The following is a 15,388-nucleotide window of genomic DNA, read 5'->3' on the forward strand; positions in this document are numbered from 1 at the left end:
GTTTAATCTTGCATTTCACACATGCAGATGTTGATTCTAATATTAAAAACTGTAAAAATACAGCGTTGGATCATTTAATATTTACAAGTAATCTTTTGATTTTTGACCTACCTCCCTTCTACCACTAGAGGGCTCATGATCTACACAAACTGGGAAATTCGTTTTTCATGCTTGCGTTTTGACCAGGGCAGCAGATAAACAAGCAGTGATACTATCTCCTTCCGTGTGATACTTATTACACGTAATGTTACTTAATAAAGAGTGTAGCTCCTTACGCCGCACAATCCACTGCAGAGAGTGGCTGATATTAGCTGTACACCTGTAACAATATGAATTTGACTTTTGCATAATTCATACAGGGTGTGAGTGATATTATTGTCTCGTAGCTTGTGCTGTACAAATCTTAGAGGGGTTGTCTCATCCCAGACAATGGGGGCACATCGCTAGGATATGCCCCCATTGTCTTATAGGTGCGGGTCCCACCGCTGGGACCCGCACCTATTTTGAGAACGGGGCCCCGCAAGTGAAGGAGGGCGCACTGCGCATGCGCAGGCTCGGCTATTTCCGTTGGCCCAATAGAAATGAATGGGAGCGGGGGCCGCACATGTGCGGTACGCTCCCATTCACTTCTATGGGGAGCCGGCTTGGTGTTGGCAGGATTGGAGTCCTCCAGCCATAACCTTGCAGGGCTCCATTCCCGATATAGGTGCGGGACCCGCACCTATAAGACAATGGGGGCATATCCTAGCGATTGGTCCCCATTGTCCATGATGAGACAACCCCTTTAAGACTGGAAAAAGCCAAAAGGTCCAATTATTCATTTTGCTAGCAGCTGTAAATGTTATGTTGCTCCAGAAAAAGCCCAAAAAAACTTCTAGCTAGTGATCTGTCAGTATATAAACATTTCTTACAGATTTGAAACTCACCTAAAGGGATTATCTACCTTCTATTAAAACAGAAACCTGTGGGGGGAGGGGCACAACCGAAAAAACACTGTTCCCCAGGGATGCTCTCTTTTATTGAATATTCGTATGTGGGGAGAGAGTAAAAATTTGGTTGTTTATTGATTTCCAATAAAAGTAGGAAAGAGCAGACTTAAAGGGGTTGTCTCCCTTCAGCAAATAGCATTTATCCTGTAGATGCAGTTAATACAAGGCACTTACTAATGTATTGTGATTCTCCATATTGCCGCCTTTGCTGGCTGGATTCATTTTTCCATCACATTATACACTGCTCGCATCCAGAAGTCACGGTCATCGCTGCAGTGCAGATCACAGGTGGACAAGACGGTTTTCATTGGTACCATTTTGGGCAACATAATAACTTTGATTGCTTAGGGTACTTTCACACTTGCGGCAGGACGGATTCGACAGGCTGTTCACCATGTCGTAGGGGTGGGCGATGTGGCCTAAAATCTATATTGCGATATAATTTTAAGCATGTGCGATATGCGATATATATTGCGATATATTGTTTTCTATATTGGGGGGGGGGGGGGGGGGTTTTAAACTTTTTTTTTTTTTTTTTTACTTTTTATTTAATAACTATTAGCCTCCTTAAGAGCTAGAACCTTTGTCATATTCACCCTAATAGAGCTCTATTAGGGTGAATAGGACTTTACACTCTCCCTGCTGCCCTGTGCTTTGTGCACACAACAGCAGGGAGCTGACCATGGCAGCCAGCCTCTGATGTGCCCCCCCCAGTCTCTGATGTGCCCCTCCAGCCTCTGATGTGCCCCCCCAGCCTCTGATGTGCCCCCCCCAGCCTCTGATGTGCCCCCCCAGCCTCTGATGTGCCCCCCCCAGCCTCTGATGTGCCCCCCCCAGCCTCTGATGTGCCCCCCCGCCCTCTGATCTGCTCCCCCAGCCTCTGATCTGCTCCCCCAGCCTCTGATCTGCTCCCCCAGCCTCTGATCTGCTCCCCCCAGCCTCTGATCTGCCCCCCCAGCCTCTGATCTGCCCCCCCAGCCTCTGATCTGCCCCCCCCCCCAGCCTCTGATCTGCCCCCTCTGGTAACTCAAACCCACCCCCCTCCCTCCCTCCCCAGTATTAATCATTGGTGGCAGTGGCCACAGGGTCCCCCTCCCCCCCATTATTGGTGGCAGTGGCCACAGGGTCCCCCTCCCCCCCCATCATTGGTGGCAGGGGGCAGTTCCGATCGGAGTCCCAGCAGTGTAATGCTGGGGCTCCGATCGGTTACCATGGCAGCCAGGACGCTACTGGCTATAAGCATTAGCAATGAGCCACACAGACAGAAGAAGGAGCGCCCGGCGGCCACGGCGCACGTGAGTATAATGCTGCTGACTAACATACCATCGCAGCCAGGACTTTAGTAGCGTGACTCCTGGCTGCCATGGTAACCGATCGGAGCCCCAGCATTACACTGCTGGGACTCCGATCGGAACTGCCCCCTGCCACCAATGATGGGGGGGGAGGGGGACCCTGTGGGATATGGCCGGCACATTCATTGGTGGTGCAGTGGCCACAGTCCCTCCCCTCCTCCTCCTACTCTGTCCTCATTGGTGTTCAGCAGGAGCCGCGCACAGTTGGGAGGGAGGGACTCCCTCCTTCTCCCTCCACTGTGCCGGCCGGCTTATCAGGAGAAAATGGTGCGCGCAGAGAGCGCGATCATATCGCGGTCCGGCGATATGGCGAAAATCCATATCGTGGCCCAAATTGATATCGCATATCGCCTATATCGCCCACCCCTACCATGTCGGATCCGCCCTTCCGCTATTTCGCTGTGCCGCCGCTCCGTCCCCATTGACTATATTATAGTCAATGGGGACAGAGCGGCGGTCCGGCGGCACGGCGAAATAGCGGAAGGACGGATCCGACATGGTGAACAGCCTGTCGTATCCGTCCTGCCGCAAGTGTGAAAGTAGCCTTATTATTGCGTTTTTTTTGTGGCGAATAAAGGGAAAAAAAGCTCTGCCATTATTTTTTCATTTACGGTGTTCACTGTGCGGGATAAACTACGTGATAATTGTATAGTTATGGATGCAGAGAGACATGATCTATGGAGGGTATTTTATTTTTGTTAAGAATTTTTTTTGTTTTTGCAATCCACAAGGGCACTTTGCCATGCGACCGTTGGATCGCTTCTAAAATACATCAGAGGCGTAGCTATATGGGGGGAGCAGCTGCTTTGGGGCCCACCTAGGAAGAGGACTAAAAGATTTTATTTTCTGGGCCACCTCGACAGTCTTACAAAATGACATTATATTCAGAGACACTGTAGGAAATGGACGGAGGGGCGGCCGGGCCTCGTCTGAGAGGGTGATCTTGACTAGCAACAGAAGTGGGGGTTTCACGGGAGGACGGGGTTGTGAAGAAGTTTCTGGGGTAGCCCCATTCAAAAATTTGCTATGGAGCCCAGTCATTTATAGTTACGCCACTGAATACACTACACTGTCACATGAAGACAGGGTACCAATGGCTGACAGAAGGAGCGCCCTCCCACACAAGTAGATGCCGCGGTCGCTATTGACCGTGGCTTCTAGGGGGTTCAATGGCCCGGATTACCGCTTCTGCCATTAGAGCAGGAGTCCAGCTGCCACACTCCGGCAGATTTTTTATTTTTTTGTAGTGTGTGGATGACATTTCTTTCATTTCATTCACTTTGCAGGTGCTGTAAAATGATGTGGATTTGCCACCTGAAATAAACATCAGGGAATCCGTAGCATTTCAGTCCCATCTGGAGATACCCCAAATGTGCTTCTACCATTCCTGAAAAAAGGTGACCAGTGATAACTTACCATTACCGATATATAGAATCTAGCTACTGGTTTCCTCCCATACGATATTACACTCTGTAATCACTGTCATATTACAGTGACACACGGATGCTTGGGATCCTACCTTAAAATGTTTAAAAGGGTATGCTAGGCATAAAAAAGCTATATAGATATGTGATAAATGTTAGGTCGGTGAAGGTTTGACCATTAGTATTTGGGCTCCTCCTGGCCGCATGACTGGAGTTTGTATGGGGCAGCGGCTGAGTATGTACGCTGCCACGTCTTTAATGACAGGTTAGAGGGAAGAACACACTCACCAGGTCAATGTTCTTCTCCTGAATGTGGTTCAGTATGAGAGACGAGAGGAGACACTGATCCCACTTCACTGTAGGACTGTCAGGCAGGTCGCTGTTAAAGAAAATGAATTCATAAGAAGTTATATTTGCCATATAATAGTAACCTGCCTAAGGGCTCATTCAGGCGGCCGTGTGAATGAGTCCGCATCCGTTCCGCAATTTTGCGGAATGGGTGTGGACCCATTAATTTCAATGGTGCCACAAAAGATGTGTGCTGTCCGCGGAATAGATAGAGTTTGTCCTATTCTTGTCCGCAATTTCGAACAAGAATAGGCATTTTCTATTGTGGTTGTGGCCATGTGCGGTACACGGCCGATGTCCGTGTTTTGCGGATCCGCAAAGCACCACGGCCGTATGAATGGGCCCTAACATGAATAAATCCTGCTGTCCAATCCATCCAGAAGTTCCACAAGCTACCCATCCCTACTGGGAAGACAACATCTGCCATCCCAAATTTGGGGTTCCAGTCCTGTCTGACATAGTGCCCATTTAACATCGTAATTTAGGACCCGATGTTCCTAGTTTATAGGGTATAGTTCCGCCAGGACTGTCCACCATCCTTACACTCATGTTAATAAATATAACCTGTTTAGAAGATGCAAATGTATCAGTTGTCATATAAAAGTCCAACAAAGTAGCAAATCTTGACCAGGCATCATTAAAGTGGTCGTCATACCAGCGACTACCCCGATTTAACATAGAAGCACGTCACTTGCTTATCTACACCTCCCTAAAAGAGAGACTGTTCTATTAAAGGGGTTGTCCCACAAATATTCCCAAAAATATTCAACAGTTTTAAAATCAGCACCTGGATCTAAATACTTTTTTAACTGCATGTAATTAATAATGTAGCATAGCCACTGAGTTATTCAATAAAATGTATCTGTTTGGCGCCACCTGCTGTTTTTTTTTTCTTATTTCTTTTTCCTGCTCACAGAGAAGGCCGCACATGCTCAGTTTCATCCTTCAACTGCCTCCTGAGCTGTGATAGGGAGAGCTGAGACACACCCCCTGAGCTGTGATAGGGAGAGCTGAGACACGCCCCCTTAGCTGTGATAGGGAGAGCTGAGACACGCCTCCTGAGCTGTGATAGGGAGAGCTGAGACACGCCTCCTGAGCTGTGATAGGGAGAGCTGAGACACGCCCCCTTAGCTGTAGCAGAAAAGACACTCCCCTGAGCTGTCAGCTTGATATAAATCTAGCAGAGCAATGAATGTGGAGATCTCTGGATCCATGTGAGGTACAGGGCTGGTTCTAGCTTTGTTACAAAGAGATTACCATGTACTATATGATGTCTGATTTTCATCTTTTACATTAGTCATGGGATAACCCCTTTAACTCTATCTCTCCACAAAATAGAACAAGCACATACGTTTGAGCAGAACATGCAATGTTCATGAAGTTTGGCATCCGATTGGGTCGGCTGAAAAGGTGGCAGCTAACTGATGTCTGGGGCAGTTACGATGGGTTTCTGGACAATGGCACCGATCTAAATATGCCATGAAATTTTCCAAACCATTTGTTACTGGAGACGAGCAAGTGATATGAACCTGCTGCTCTCTGAATAGCGGTGTTTGCATGAACTGGAGAGGTGCTATTTAGTTTTGCAAAACATCTGAGGTTCTACGTGTCTGATGTAATTCAATAGTCAGGGAAAAACAAATGCTCCTGTGTAACTTGGTGAACCTGGCAATAAACACAATGCATTTGCCTCACTACTCACAGGTTAATATGTATCTGCTCCTGAGTGATGAACAAGTGATGAACAAGAGTTCACCGTCTCCCACCCCATGGTGCCCCTTTATTTCTTGCACTGTTTACAAGTGATATATATACAGGAATAGTCTACGAATGGACAAAAGGGATATCCTTCTGTAACAGACACAATACTTACAAAAACCTGGTGTCTGATGCCCCACCATACACTTTATTTACAGCCAAAGCTTTCAGAAGAAAAATTAAAATGCAATTTATCAAATGTGGTCCTAGCAAAGAAATGTTTCAATACAATACTATAGTATTACTATACGTAAATAGCCATATCTGTAAAGGCGCATACCTCCAGAATATGTCATATTCTCTCCTGGTAGCAATGCTTCCAGGTAGGAATACATTTGTGCACATTTTGCGTTCTCTTAGATTGGTACAGGGGTACAGTAGAGTCCCCATGTTTAATGGAGTTGTGACATGGCTGTGTGCATGAGCTCTAAGGCTTATTTAACCCGAGCGATACAGATTGTGTCAGAATCAGTTCAGGATAAAACGCACACAAGTTGAATCCGTTTTTTCTGCAATTGTGTTCTGTGCTTGCATTTTTTCCGTCCGGATTGCATATGTTTTTCACACACATGAAGAAAAACTGAAGAATAACAATCTACACCTCCTAGGAAACATCCACATTGCATCCGGAAGCCTTCTGTTTTTCACACAATCCCCATTCACTTCTATGGAGCTGCGTGAATAACACAGAATATAGAACATGCTGCCATTTTTCCGGAATGTAAAGATGATGCGTGAAAAACGACGCTCATGTACACAGGGTCATTGACATGAATGGTCAGGATTCAGTCCGGATGCTGTGTGTTCACTTTATGCGTCGCGTCTGGACGGAAAACTCTCTTGTGTGAATAAGTTCTTAGGGTTACTATATTCCAGGCCATTGCAGAAATTTCTGTGACTGAAAATGAATTCCAGTCATCTGAGGGCGCATTCACATCACTGAAAAAAAAAAAAAATCTGCTTTTTTGAGCATCCGTTTCACCCAATCACTCCACTGAAACGGCCCTTACCAAGATCGCCAACGATCTGCTAACGTCCAAAAGCTAACCTTCACTACTCTGTGCTCCTCCTTGACCTGTCCTCTGCCTCTACCCTCTACTAGTCCCTTCACTAGTAGAGGGTAAAGGCAGAGGAGAAACGAGGGGAGAAGTGGATTAACCAGGCAACAGAGTTGAGAATAGATTGGAGCAGAGTGAGAGTGCTAGATGGAGGCCACAGAGGAGAATGTTACAGTAGTCCAGGCGGGAGATGACAAAGACATGCACTAGCATTTTAGTTGACTCAGGGATGAGTTTAGGAGCGAATATAAGAGATGTTCTTAAGTTTAAAGCGGCAGGTGGAGGTGAGGGTTTGGATGTGTGTTTTAAAGGACATGGCAGAATCAAATGTTACCCCCTGGTAGCAGACCTGTGAGACTGGAGAAAGCGTTGTGCAATAGCTGTAATGGACAGGTCAGGTAGGGGGGCTGAGTGACATCGGGGAAAGAGAATGAATTCAGTTTTCTCCATGTTGAGTTTTAGGAAGCGGGAGGAGAAGAATGAAGATATAGCCGACATACACGCTGGGATTCTGGATAGCAGGGAAGTAACATCTGGGCCGGAGAGGTAGATTTGAGTGTCATCAGCATAGCGGTCGTATTGGAAGCCATGAGACTCTATAAGCTGTCCCAGCAAATTCAGTTTAAAATACTAACAACTACATATAAGGCCGTCCACAACCTGTCCTCTCCTTACATCTCTGACCTGCTTTCCTGATACATCCCTCCAAGTAATCTCCGATCATCACAGGACCTAATTCTCTGTTCTCCTCTCATCTGTTCTACACACAACTGACTGATTTCTCACGTGCCTCTCCTCTACTCTGGAACTGCAAGTAGACACTACGGTCATTAGATTTAATAGTTTTTTATATGGGGGGATCTGAATGGCATAGAAAATAATGAACTGACCAATTTTTGTTTTTCTAGGAGGGGGGGGGGATTGAGTGGGGCACGTCACTTGCTTATCTACATCTCTCTAGACTGTTCTATTAAAGGGGTTGTCCCACAAATATTCTACAGTTTTAAAATCAGCACCTGGATCTAAATACTTTTTTAACTGCATGTAATTAATAATGTAGCATAGCCACTGAGTTATTCAATAAAATGTATCTGTTTGGCGCCACCTGCTGTTTTTTTTTCTTTTTTCTGCTCACTGAGAAGGCCGCACATGCTCAGTTTCATCCTTCAACTGCCTCCTGAGCTGTAATAGAAAGGACACTTCCCTTGAGCTGTCAGCCTGATATAAGTCTAGAAAAACACAGAAATAAGATAATAATGCACTTAGTAAAGTAGATGCTTTTATCTTGGGAGTAGCATTCCTCTGCACTTTTGCCCTTCCTATCCAATAGAGCGCCTTGATTAGGTGGTACATATAGGTGTGCTGGCTCCTCCTCCCATTGGTTGCTTGATGCACATGGAGGTGACTAGGAGCAGCACACCATATGTGCGGCGTCTGCGCTCCTGAACATAGAAGCCCAACGGCTTAGGTAGGTTTAGCGTAGGACCCGCCTGACCTGGACCACCTTGGCGCTTGGTAGGCGGGCTTAGATGTGTTTTGATCAAAATATATTGACTAAGTGTCTCAGATATTATTATATCAGAGTGAGGACTTTGTCCATGTATAATGTTTGCATCTACTTTACTAAGTGCATTATTATCTTATTTCTGTGTTTTTCTTCAATAATATGGCCAGGGACATCCGCACATTTGTATCATATCGTGCAGGATGTTTTTATCTTAGTTTTTTCTGTGGAATTTTTTTGTCTGATATAAGTCTAGCAGAGCAATGAATGGGGAGATCTCTCATTCTGCTCCAATCTACTCTCAACCCTGTTGCCTGGTTAATCCACCTCTCCCCTCATTTCTCCTCTGCCTCTACTAGTCCCTTCAGTAGCTCCTTATTGCCCAGCAAATTCAGTTTAAAATACTAACAACTACATATAAGGCCGTCCACAACCTGTCCCCTCCTTACATCTCTGACCTGCTTTCCTGATACTTCCCTCCAAGTAATCTCCGATCATCACAGGACCTAATTCTCTGTTCTCCTCTCATCTGTTCTACACACAACTGACTGATTTCTCACGTGCCTCTCCTCTACTCTGGAACTCACTATCCCAACACATCAGACTCTCCTCCAATATCCAAATCTGCATAAGTAACCTGAAAACCCACCTCTTCAGGAAAGCCTACCACCTGCCATAGGCATGCTGCCAACACACCGCCACAAGAGCAGCCTTTACCCTCACCTACGGTGTTCTTCCCCCTTCCCTTGTAGATTGCAGGCAGGCTCCTCTCCTCCTCTGTACCAGTCTGTTAATAGTTCCTTGTTTATTGTATTTTATATTATGTATTTGTAACGCCCTCTTGATGTACAGCCCTATGGAATTAATGGCGCTTTCAAATAAATAATAATAATATTCAGTTTGCATCCGTTTTTATCAGTTCACAGGACTTTTCTCCTGTCTAAAATAACGGATCTCTGACGGATGTAGCACAAACTGATGCTCAAAATAATATATATTATTTTATTTTTTTCTTCTGTCCTTCTGATGGATCAGAAGAACTGAAAAAATGGCGATGTGAATGCATCCTGAATGGAGTGGTTTTGAAAGCCAATATAATCATTTCCGCAAGCCCCGTTTAGATGAAGGGGTAGGGATGGATTTATCCCAGTGGGCTGATGTTCTCTTTTACTGATAAACACTTGGGGGTATTCCACTTTTAGCATTCTGACAGTGTATGGAGATATCCCTGTATATGTAAAAAAAATTTGGTCTTTTAAATGTTACCAAAGGGATTCGAACTCACAACCTTCTGCTTCAGAGACAGAAGCCTTACCAGTTGCTCTGCAGAGCAAACTGCTGTCTAAGGCTACTTTCACGCTTGTGCTTTCCCTTTCCGCTATTGAGATTTGTCATAGGATCTCAATAGCGGGGGAAAACGCTTCCGTTTTGTCCCCATTCATTGTCGATGGGGACAAAACTGAACTGTACGAAACGGGATGCGCCAGAATGCATTCCGTTCCATTTGGTTGCGTCCCCCATCGCGGACAGAATAACGCTGCAAACAGCAGCACAATGTAAGTCAATGAGGACACAGTAGAAAAAATGGATCCATCCCCTATTGACTTTCAATGATGTTCATGACGGATCCGTCTTGGCTATGGTAAAGATAATACAACCGGATCTGTTCATGACTGATGCAGATGATTGTATTATCAGTAACGGAAGAGTTTGTGCTGAACTCTGACGGATCCATCAAAAACGCTGGTGTGAAAGTAGCCTAAGAGAAGAATTTCTCTAACTGAAAACCTTCATTAGTATGAATGTACGATGCACTGGTATCTAAACATCTCTGTATACCAGGGCATTGGGGTAAAAATATGAGCCTAATTTATTTCGTAATCACAGAAAATGTAATTTAGCAAAATAAATTACAATAAACACATTTTAGCTATCTCTCTTTACAAAAAAAGCAAAATATATACACACAGCATATATATATATTTAATTATTTTGCTTCATTCCATTTTTGCATGCGGCCTGGTGTACAGAGATGTATCTGTAGACACCAATGCATTGTACAGGAATACTAGTAAAAGGTTTTTAGTTAGAGAAATTCCACTCTTTCAAAGCTGTGAAGCCTGTGGCTCAGCTAGTAAGGCTTTTGCTACTTATACAGAAGGTACCTGGTTCAACCCGCCAGTGACAATTTCGATAAAAGGGGGAAAAAAGTTTTTAAATACACAGGGGTGTTTCCCATCACTATTATAAAGCTCAAGGCCCTAGTGATATGGGGGAATTACTTATCTTGATCCCTTTCCGACCTCTGCTATACATGTACAGTCTGTGGGAGCAAAGATCGCATGTTAAGAGTCTCCTAAGTTGACAAAATAAGTGAAAAGAAATTGATTTTTTTTTTCAAGACTATAAAAAAATAATTATAAAAATTCAAATCAACGCCTTTCCCCAAATTAATGACAAAACTAACAACAAAAAATAAAGATCATTGTTATTGTCCGTACTATTAAAATGTATTTATTCCGTACGGTGAAAAAAAAAAATATCAACATTGAGGATTTGCCGTTTTTTTTGTTGCCTCATCTTCCAAAAAACTGAATAAAAAAAATTATCAAAAAGGCATATTCCAAAATAGTATCAATAAAAACTACAGATTGTCCCGCAAAACCCCCGCCTAAATGGCTTGGCCACACATTCTGCCAGTTAGGCTCTGCCTACAACATGGGGCCACTTGTACGATTTTTTCCAGGGCCACATACATATGAAAATTTACATGCAGAAGATTTTATGACAATTATATTGTCCAGAAAATGCCATGATTTGTCTAACTGAATGACAATTTTGGCTACTCCTCGGAGGGTTGTCCGGCAGTGCAAATGGTGGCACATCCAGGGCAGAAGTTCAAGGGTCATCAGAGAACAGACCAAATCAAAAATGATAAGATGCTGGGATGCTTCTGGATTATATTTACCCGTGTCCCTGTACGACCAGCGCAATAACAGATACATGTAACTGTCCACAGAAAAACATTGCAAAAATAATGTATAAAACAAGCCTTGCACTGCGGTAATGACATCCAACGATACACTACTTCAGCGGTAATTTTATGTTCTGAAATAGCACAAATCTTATGTATCAAAAGGCAGTCAAGACCAAGAAGCAGAACTAAATGGAAAATCCATTTATGGCTGATTACACTGCAAATAGAGAGCTGCAGCGGAGCGCTCCTGAGCGAGCTACAGACGTCAAGACATTTATTTGTAAAGGATAAAGGTCACTTCTAGTTTACAGTCGGCCCTCTGTTACCTAATCCGGGTTCATATCCTCCACTCACTAGTACAGCTTCAATGTGAAAACAAAGAGAGAATTCTTCAGAAAAGTAAGAATATCGATAACTCCCAAAGAGTCCGCGGCTGATCTCACCCATAGAGACTCCTGCCACCATCTGAAAAAGATTTCCATTCCCACATGTAATACATCTATCCCATAGCTATCTATTCTATATATCTATTCTATCTATCCTAGTATCTATCTATCCTAGTATCTATCTATCTATCCTAAGTATCTATCCTAAGTATCTATCCTAAGTATCTATCTATCTATCTATCCTAAGTATCTATCTATCTATCCTAAGTATCTATCCTAACTACTATCTATCTATCTATCTATCTATCTATCTATCTATCTATCTATCCAAACTTCTAAAGGCAAAGGAGATGAGGCAGCACTCCATATTCAGTGAAAGGGTGTTGGACTGGGGAGTATCCTTTCACTGAATTTGGAGTGATGCTTCATCATTTGCCTTTGGATCGACTAGAGTGATTCTACCAAACAATACATCTGACTGTGCTGCTGTTATCTTTTGTTTTTTATCTATCTATCTATCTATCTATCTTGTTCTGTCTCATATCTATCGTCCATCTGTCAATCTTTTTATCTCATATCAGTCTATCTAGGTATCTATTTATCTATCATCTGTCCATTTCACATCTATCTTACATCTTTCTGTTTCATATCTACCATCTATTCCATCTGTCTATCTCATATAAATCTATCTAGGTATCTATTTATTTCATATCTATCTATCTATCTATCTATCTACTGTATATTATAGCTTTCTTGCAGATAGATGGGAAAAGACAGATGATAAACTAGATAGATTGATATGAGATAGACAGATAGATGACAGATATGAGAGAGAAAGATGTAAGATAGATAGGTAGATGTGAAATAGAAAGATGACAGATAAATAGAAAGATAGAGGCCTAGATAGGCAGATGAATTGATCATAGACATAAGATAGATATGAGATAACTAGACAGATAGATGGAATAGACAATAAATATTAGACAGAAAGATGTAAGAGATAGAAAGACAATAAGTAGATATGAGACAGAAAAATATAACATAGGCATAGATAGATAGATATGAGACAGGTAGATACATAAAAGATAGATATACATTAATGTAAAGTCACTTTATGGTGTGAAATGATGCAGTTTCATGATTGGACGGGGATAATATTACAACATAAAGCATGGCGTGCCAGTGTCAGACCAATGTGCTTGGTTCCCTCAAAAATAATGAAGTAAGATTTATTTTGGGAAGAATTCCAAGTGAAACCCATTTGGGCATTATAGGAATGGAATGAGGTCAGGAGGGATACATTAATATTAGGGGTGACAAGCTGAAGAAAGGCCTGAGGGTCTCGGAGTCTGCTGCCTGCTCTGTCTATAGGACAGAGACAGATAAAGGTCACCTCAGTTCACTGGAACCCTACAGCTGAAAGATCAAAATTAATCTTGCCACCTTTAACCCCTTGTGGACAGGGTTCACATCCTTTATAGAACCCTTTACCTCTAAAGCCAGACCAGATAAGTGAAAACCAAAATTAAACATCATCTACATAAACAAGACTAGCAAGCTATAGAATATGTCAGCTCCACCGAGATAAAGTCCTACCAGAGAGCATCATTAGTATGAGGAGTCTATATAGAATGGCTTTATAGGGTTTTGGTACAGATGATTGTGTATATACAGTGGCATGGAAAAGTTTGGGCACTCCTGGTCAAAATTACTGTTACTGTGAACAGTTAAGAAAGCTGAAGATAAAATGATCTCCAAAAAGCAAAAAGTTAAAGATTAAAGGGAATCTGTCACCTATTTTGACCATATAAAACCGTTAAAATAGCAATGTGCAATAAAGTACCTTCTTACCTACGTGTCTTCTTTCTTTTATTCAACTTTTCATTCTTATAAAAAAGCGATTTTTCTGATATGTAAATGAGATTCCAAGGTGCCCAGAGGGGCGTTATTACTCGTCTCTGGTGCCCAGGAACGCCCCCCTGCAGTGCCCAGCCGGCCTTTCTTCCAAGCCCAGCACGCCTCCTCATAAATAAAAGTCCTCCTACATCCTTGCCGAACGGCGCCGCCCCCTCCCCACCACGTCATTTAATTTATTCATTGCACCATCGTGCTTCCTCCTCTCTTGGCCTACGGCGCCGCCCCCTCCCATTACATCATTAAATGTATTCATAGCACCGGCCCTCCCTTCCTCTTCTCTTGTCCTCCGAAAACCCGCGCAGGCACAGTATCGGTGAGTGCCTGCGCCTGCACGATTCTCCTGTTCCAGAGGGCAACAGCCTCAATATTGTCACTGGGCATGCGCCGAGCCCAGTGACATAACCGATACTCACCGATACTGCGCGGGATTTCGGAGGACAAGAGAGGAGGAAGGGAGGGCCGATGCTATGAATACATTTAATGACGTAATGGGAGGGGGCGGCGCAGTAGGCGAAGAGAGGAGGAAGGAACGCCCGATGAAGTGAATAAATTAAATGACGTAATCGGGAGGGGCCGGCGCCGTAGGCCAAGAGAGGAGAAAGCACAATGGTGCAATGAATAAATTAAATGACGTGGTGGGGAGGGGGCGGCGCCGTTCGGCAAGTATGTGGGAGGACATTTATTTATGAGGAGGCGTGCTGGGCTTGGAAGAAAAGGCCGGCTGGGTACTGCAGGGGGGCGTTACTGGGCACTAGAGCAGAGTAATAACGCCCCTCTGGGCACCTTGGAACCTCATTTACATATCAAAAAAATCACTTTTTTATAAGAATGAAAAGTTGAATAAAAGAAAGACGACACATGTAGGTAAGAAGGTACTTTATTGCACATTGCTATTTTAACGGTTTTATATGGTCAAAATAGGTGACAGATTCCCTTTAAGCACACTTTTCAACATTTTAAGCAATATCTGTGTATTATTTTGGTTTTGTAAAATTTTAGACTGAAAAAAGGAAAGGAGTGCTAGCAAAAATATGGGAAACCAGAGAGATTTGAGCGCTCAGATAACTTTGACCGAGGTCTCAGACCTTAGATAACCTGTAAGGGTTAAGGCCCCTTTCACACGGGCAAGATTTCCACGCGAATGCAATGCGTGAGGTGAACGCATTGCACCCGCACTGAATCCGGAACCATTCATTTCTATGGGGCTGTTCAGATGAGCGGTGATTTTCACGCATCACTTGTGCGTTGCACGAAAATCGCAGCATGCTCTATATTGTGCGTTTTTTCACGCAACAAAGGCCCCATAGAAGTGAATGGGGCTGCGTGAAAATCGCAAGCATCCGCAAGCAAGTGCGGATGCGGTGCGATTTTCACGCATGGTTGCTAGGAGATGATCAGGATGGGGACCCGATCATTATTATTTTCCCTTATAACATGGTTATAAGGGAAAATAATAGCATTTTTAATACAGAATGCTTAGTAAAATAGGGCTGGAGGGGTTAAAAAATAATAATATTAAACTCACCTTAATCCACTTGTTCGCGCAGCCCGGCTTCTCGTCTTTCTTCTTCTTCTTTGAGGAAAAGGACCAGCGGTCTCTGATCACGTGATCGCCGTGATACACTTTATCACGGCGATCACAGAAAATGCCGGCAGCGGAGCTGCCCGCACTAAG

At 43.7% G+C, this 15,388-nt stretch overlaps 1 protein-coding gene across 1 annotated transcript in view; it reads right to left on the minus strand.

Annotated features, from left to right (window-relative positions):
* The window catches only part of PIGL (phosphatidylinositol glycan anchor biosynthesis class L), a 142,734-nt gene that overhangs the window by 46,547 nt on the left and 80,799 nt on the right, over positions 1 to 15,388 (minus strand). The window contains exon 3 of the mRNA XM_040423361.1: positions 4,054 to 4,144. Coding sequence (XP_040279295.1) covers positions 4,054 to 4,144 — 91 coding nt within the window. The remainder of the gene's footprint in view (positions 1 to 4,053; positions 4,145 to 15,388) is intronic.

This window comes from Bufo bufo, chromosome 3, assembly GCF_905171765.1.
Source record: "Bufo bufo chromosome 3, aBufBuf1.1, whole genome shotgun sequence".
Classification (NCBI taxonomy): domain Eukaryota; kingdom Metazoa; phylum Chordata; class Amphibia; order Anura; family Bufonidae; genus Bufo; species Bufo bufo.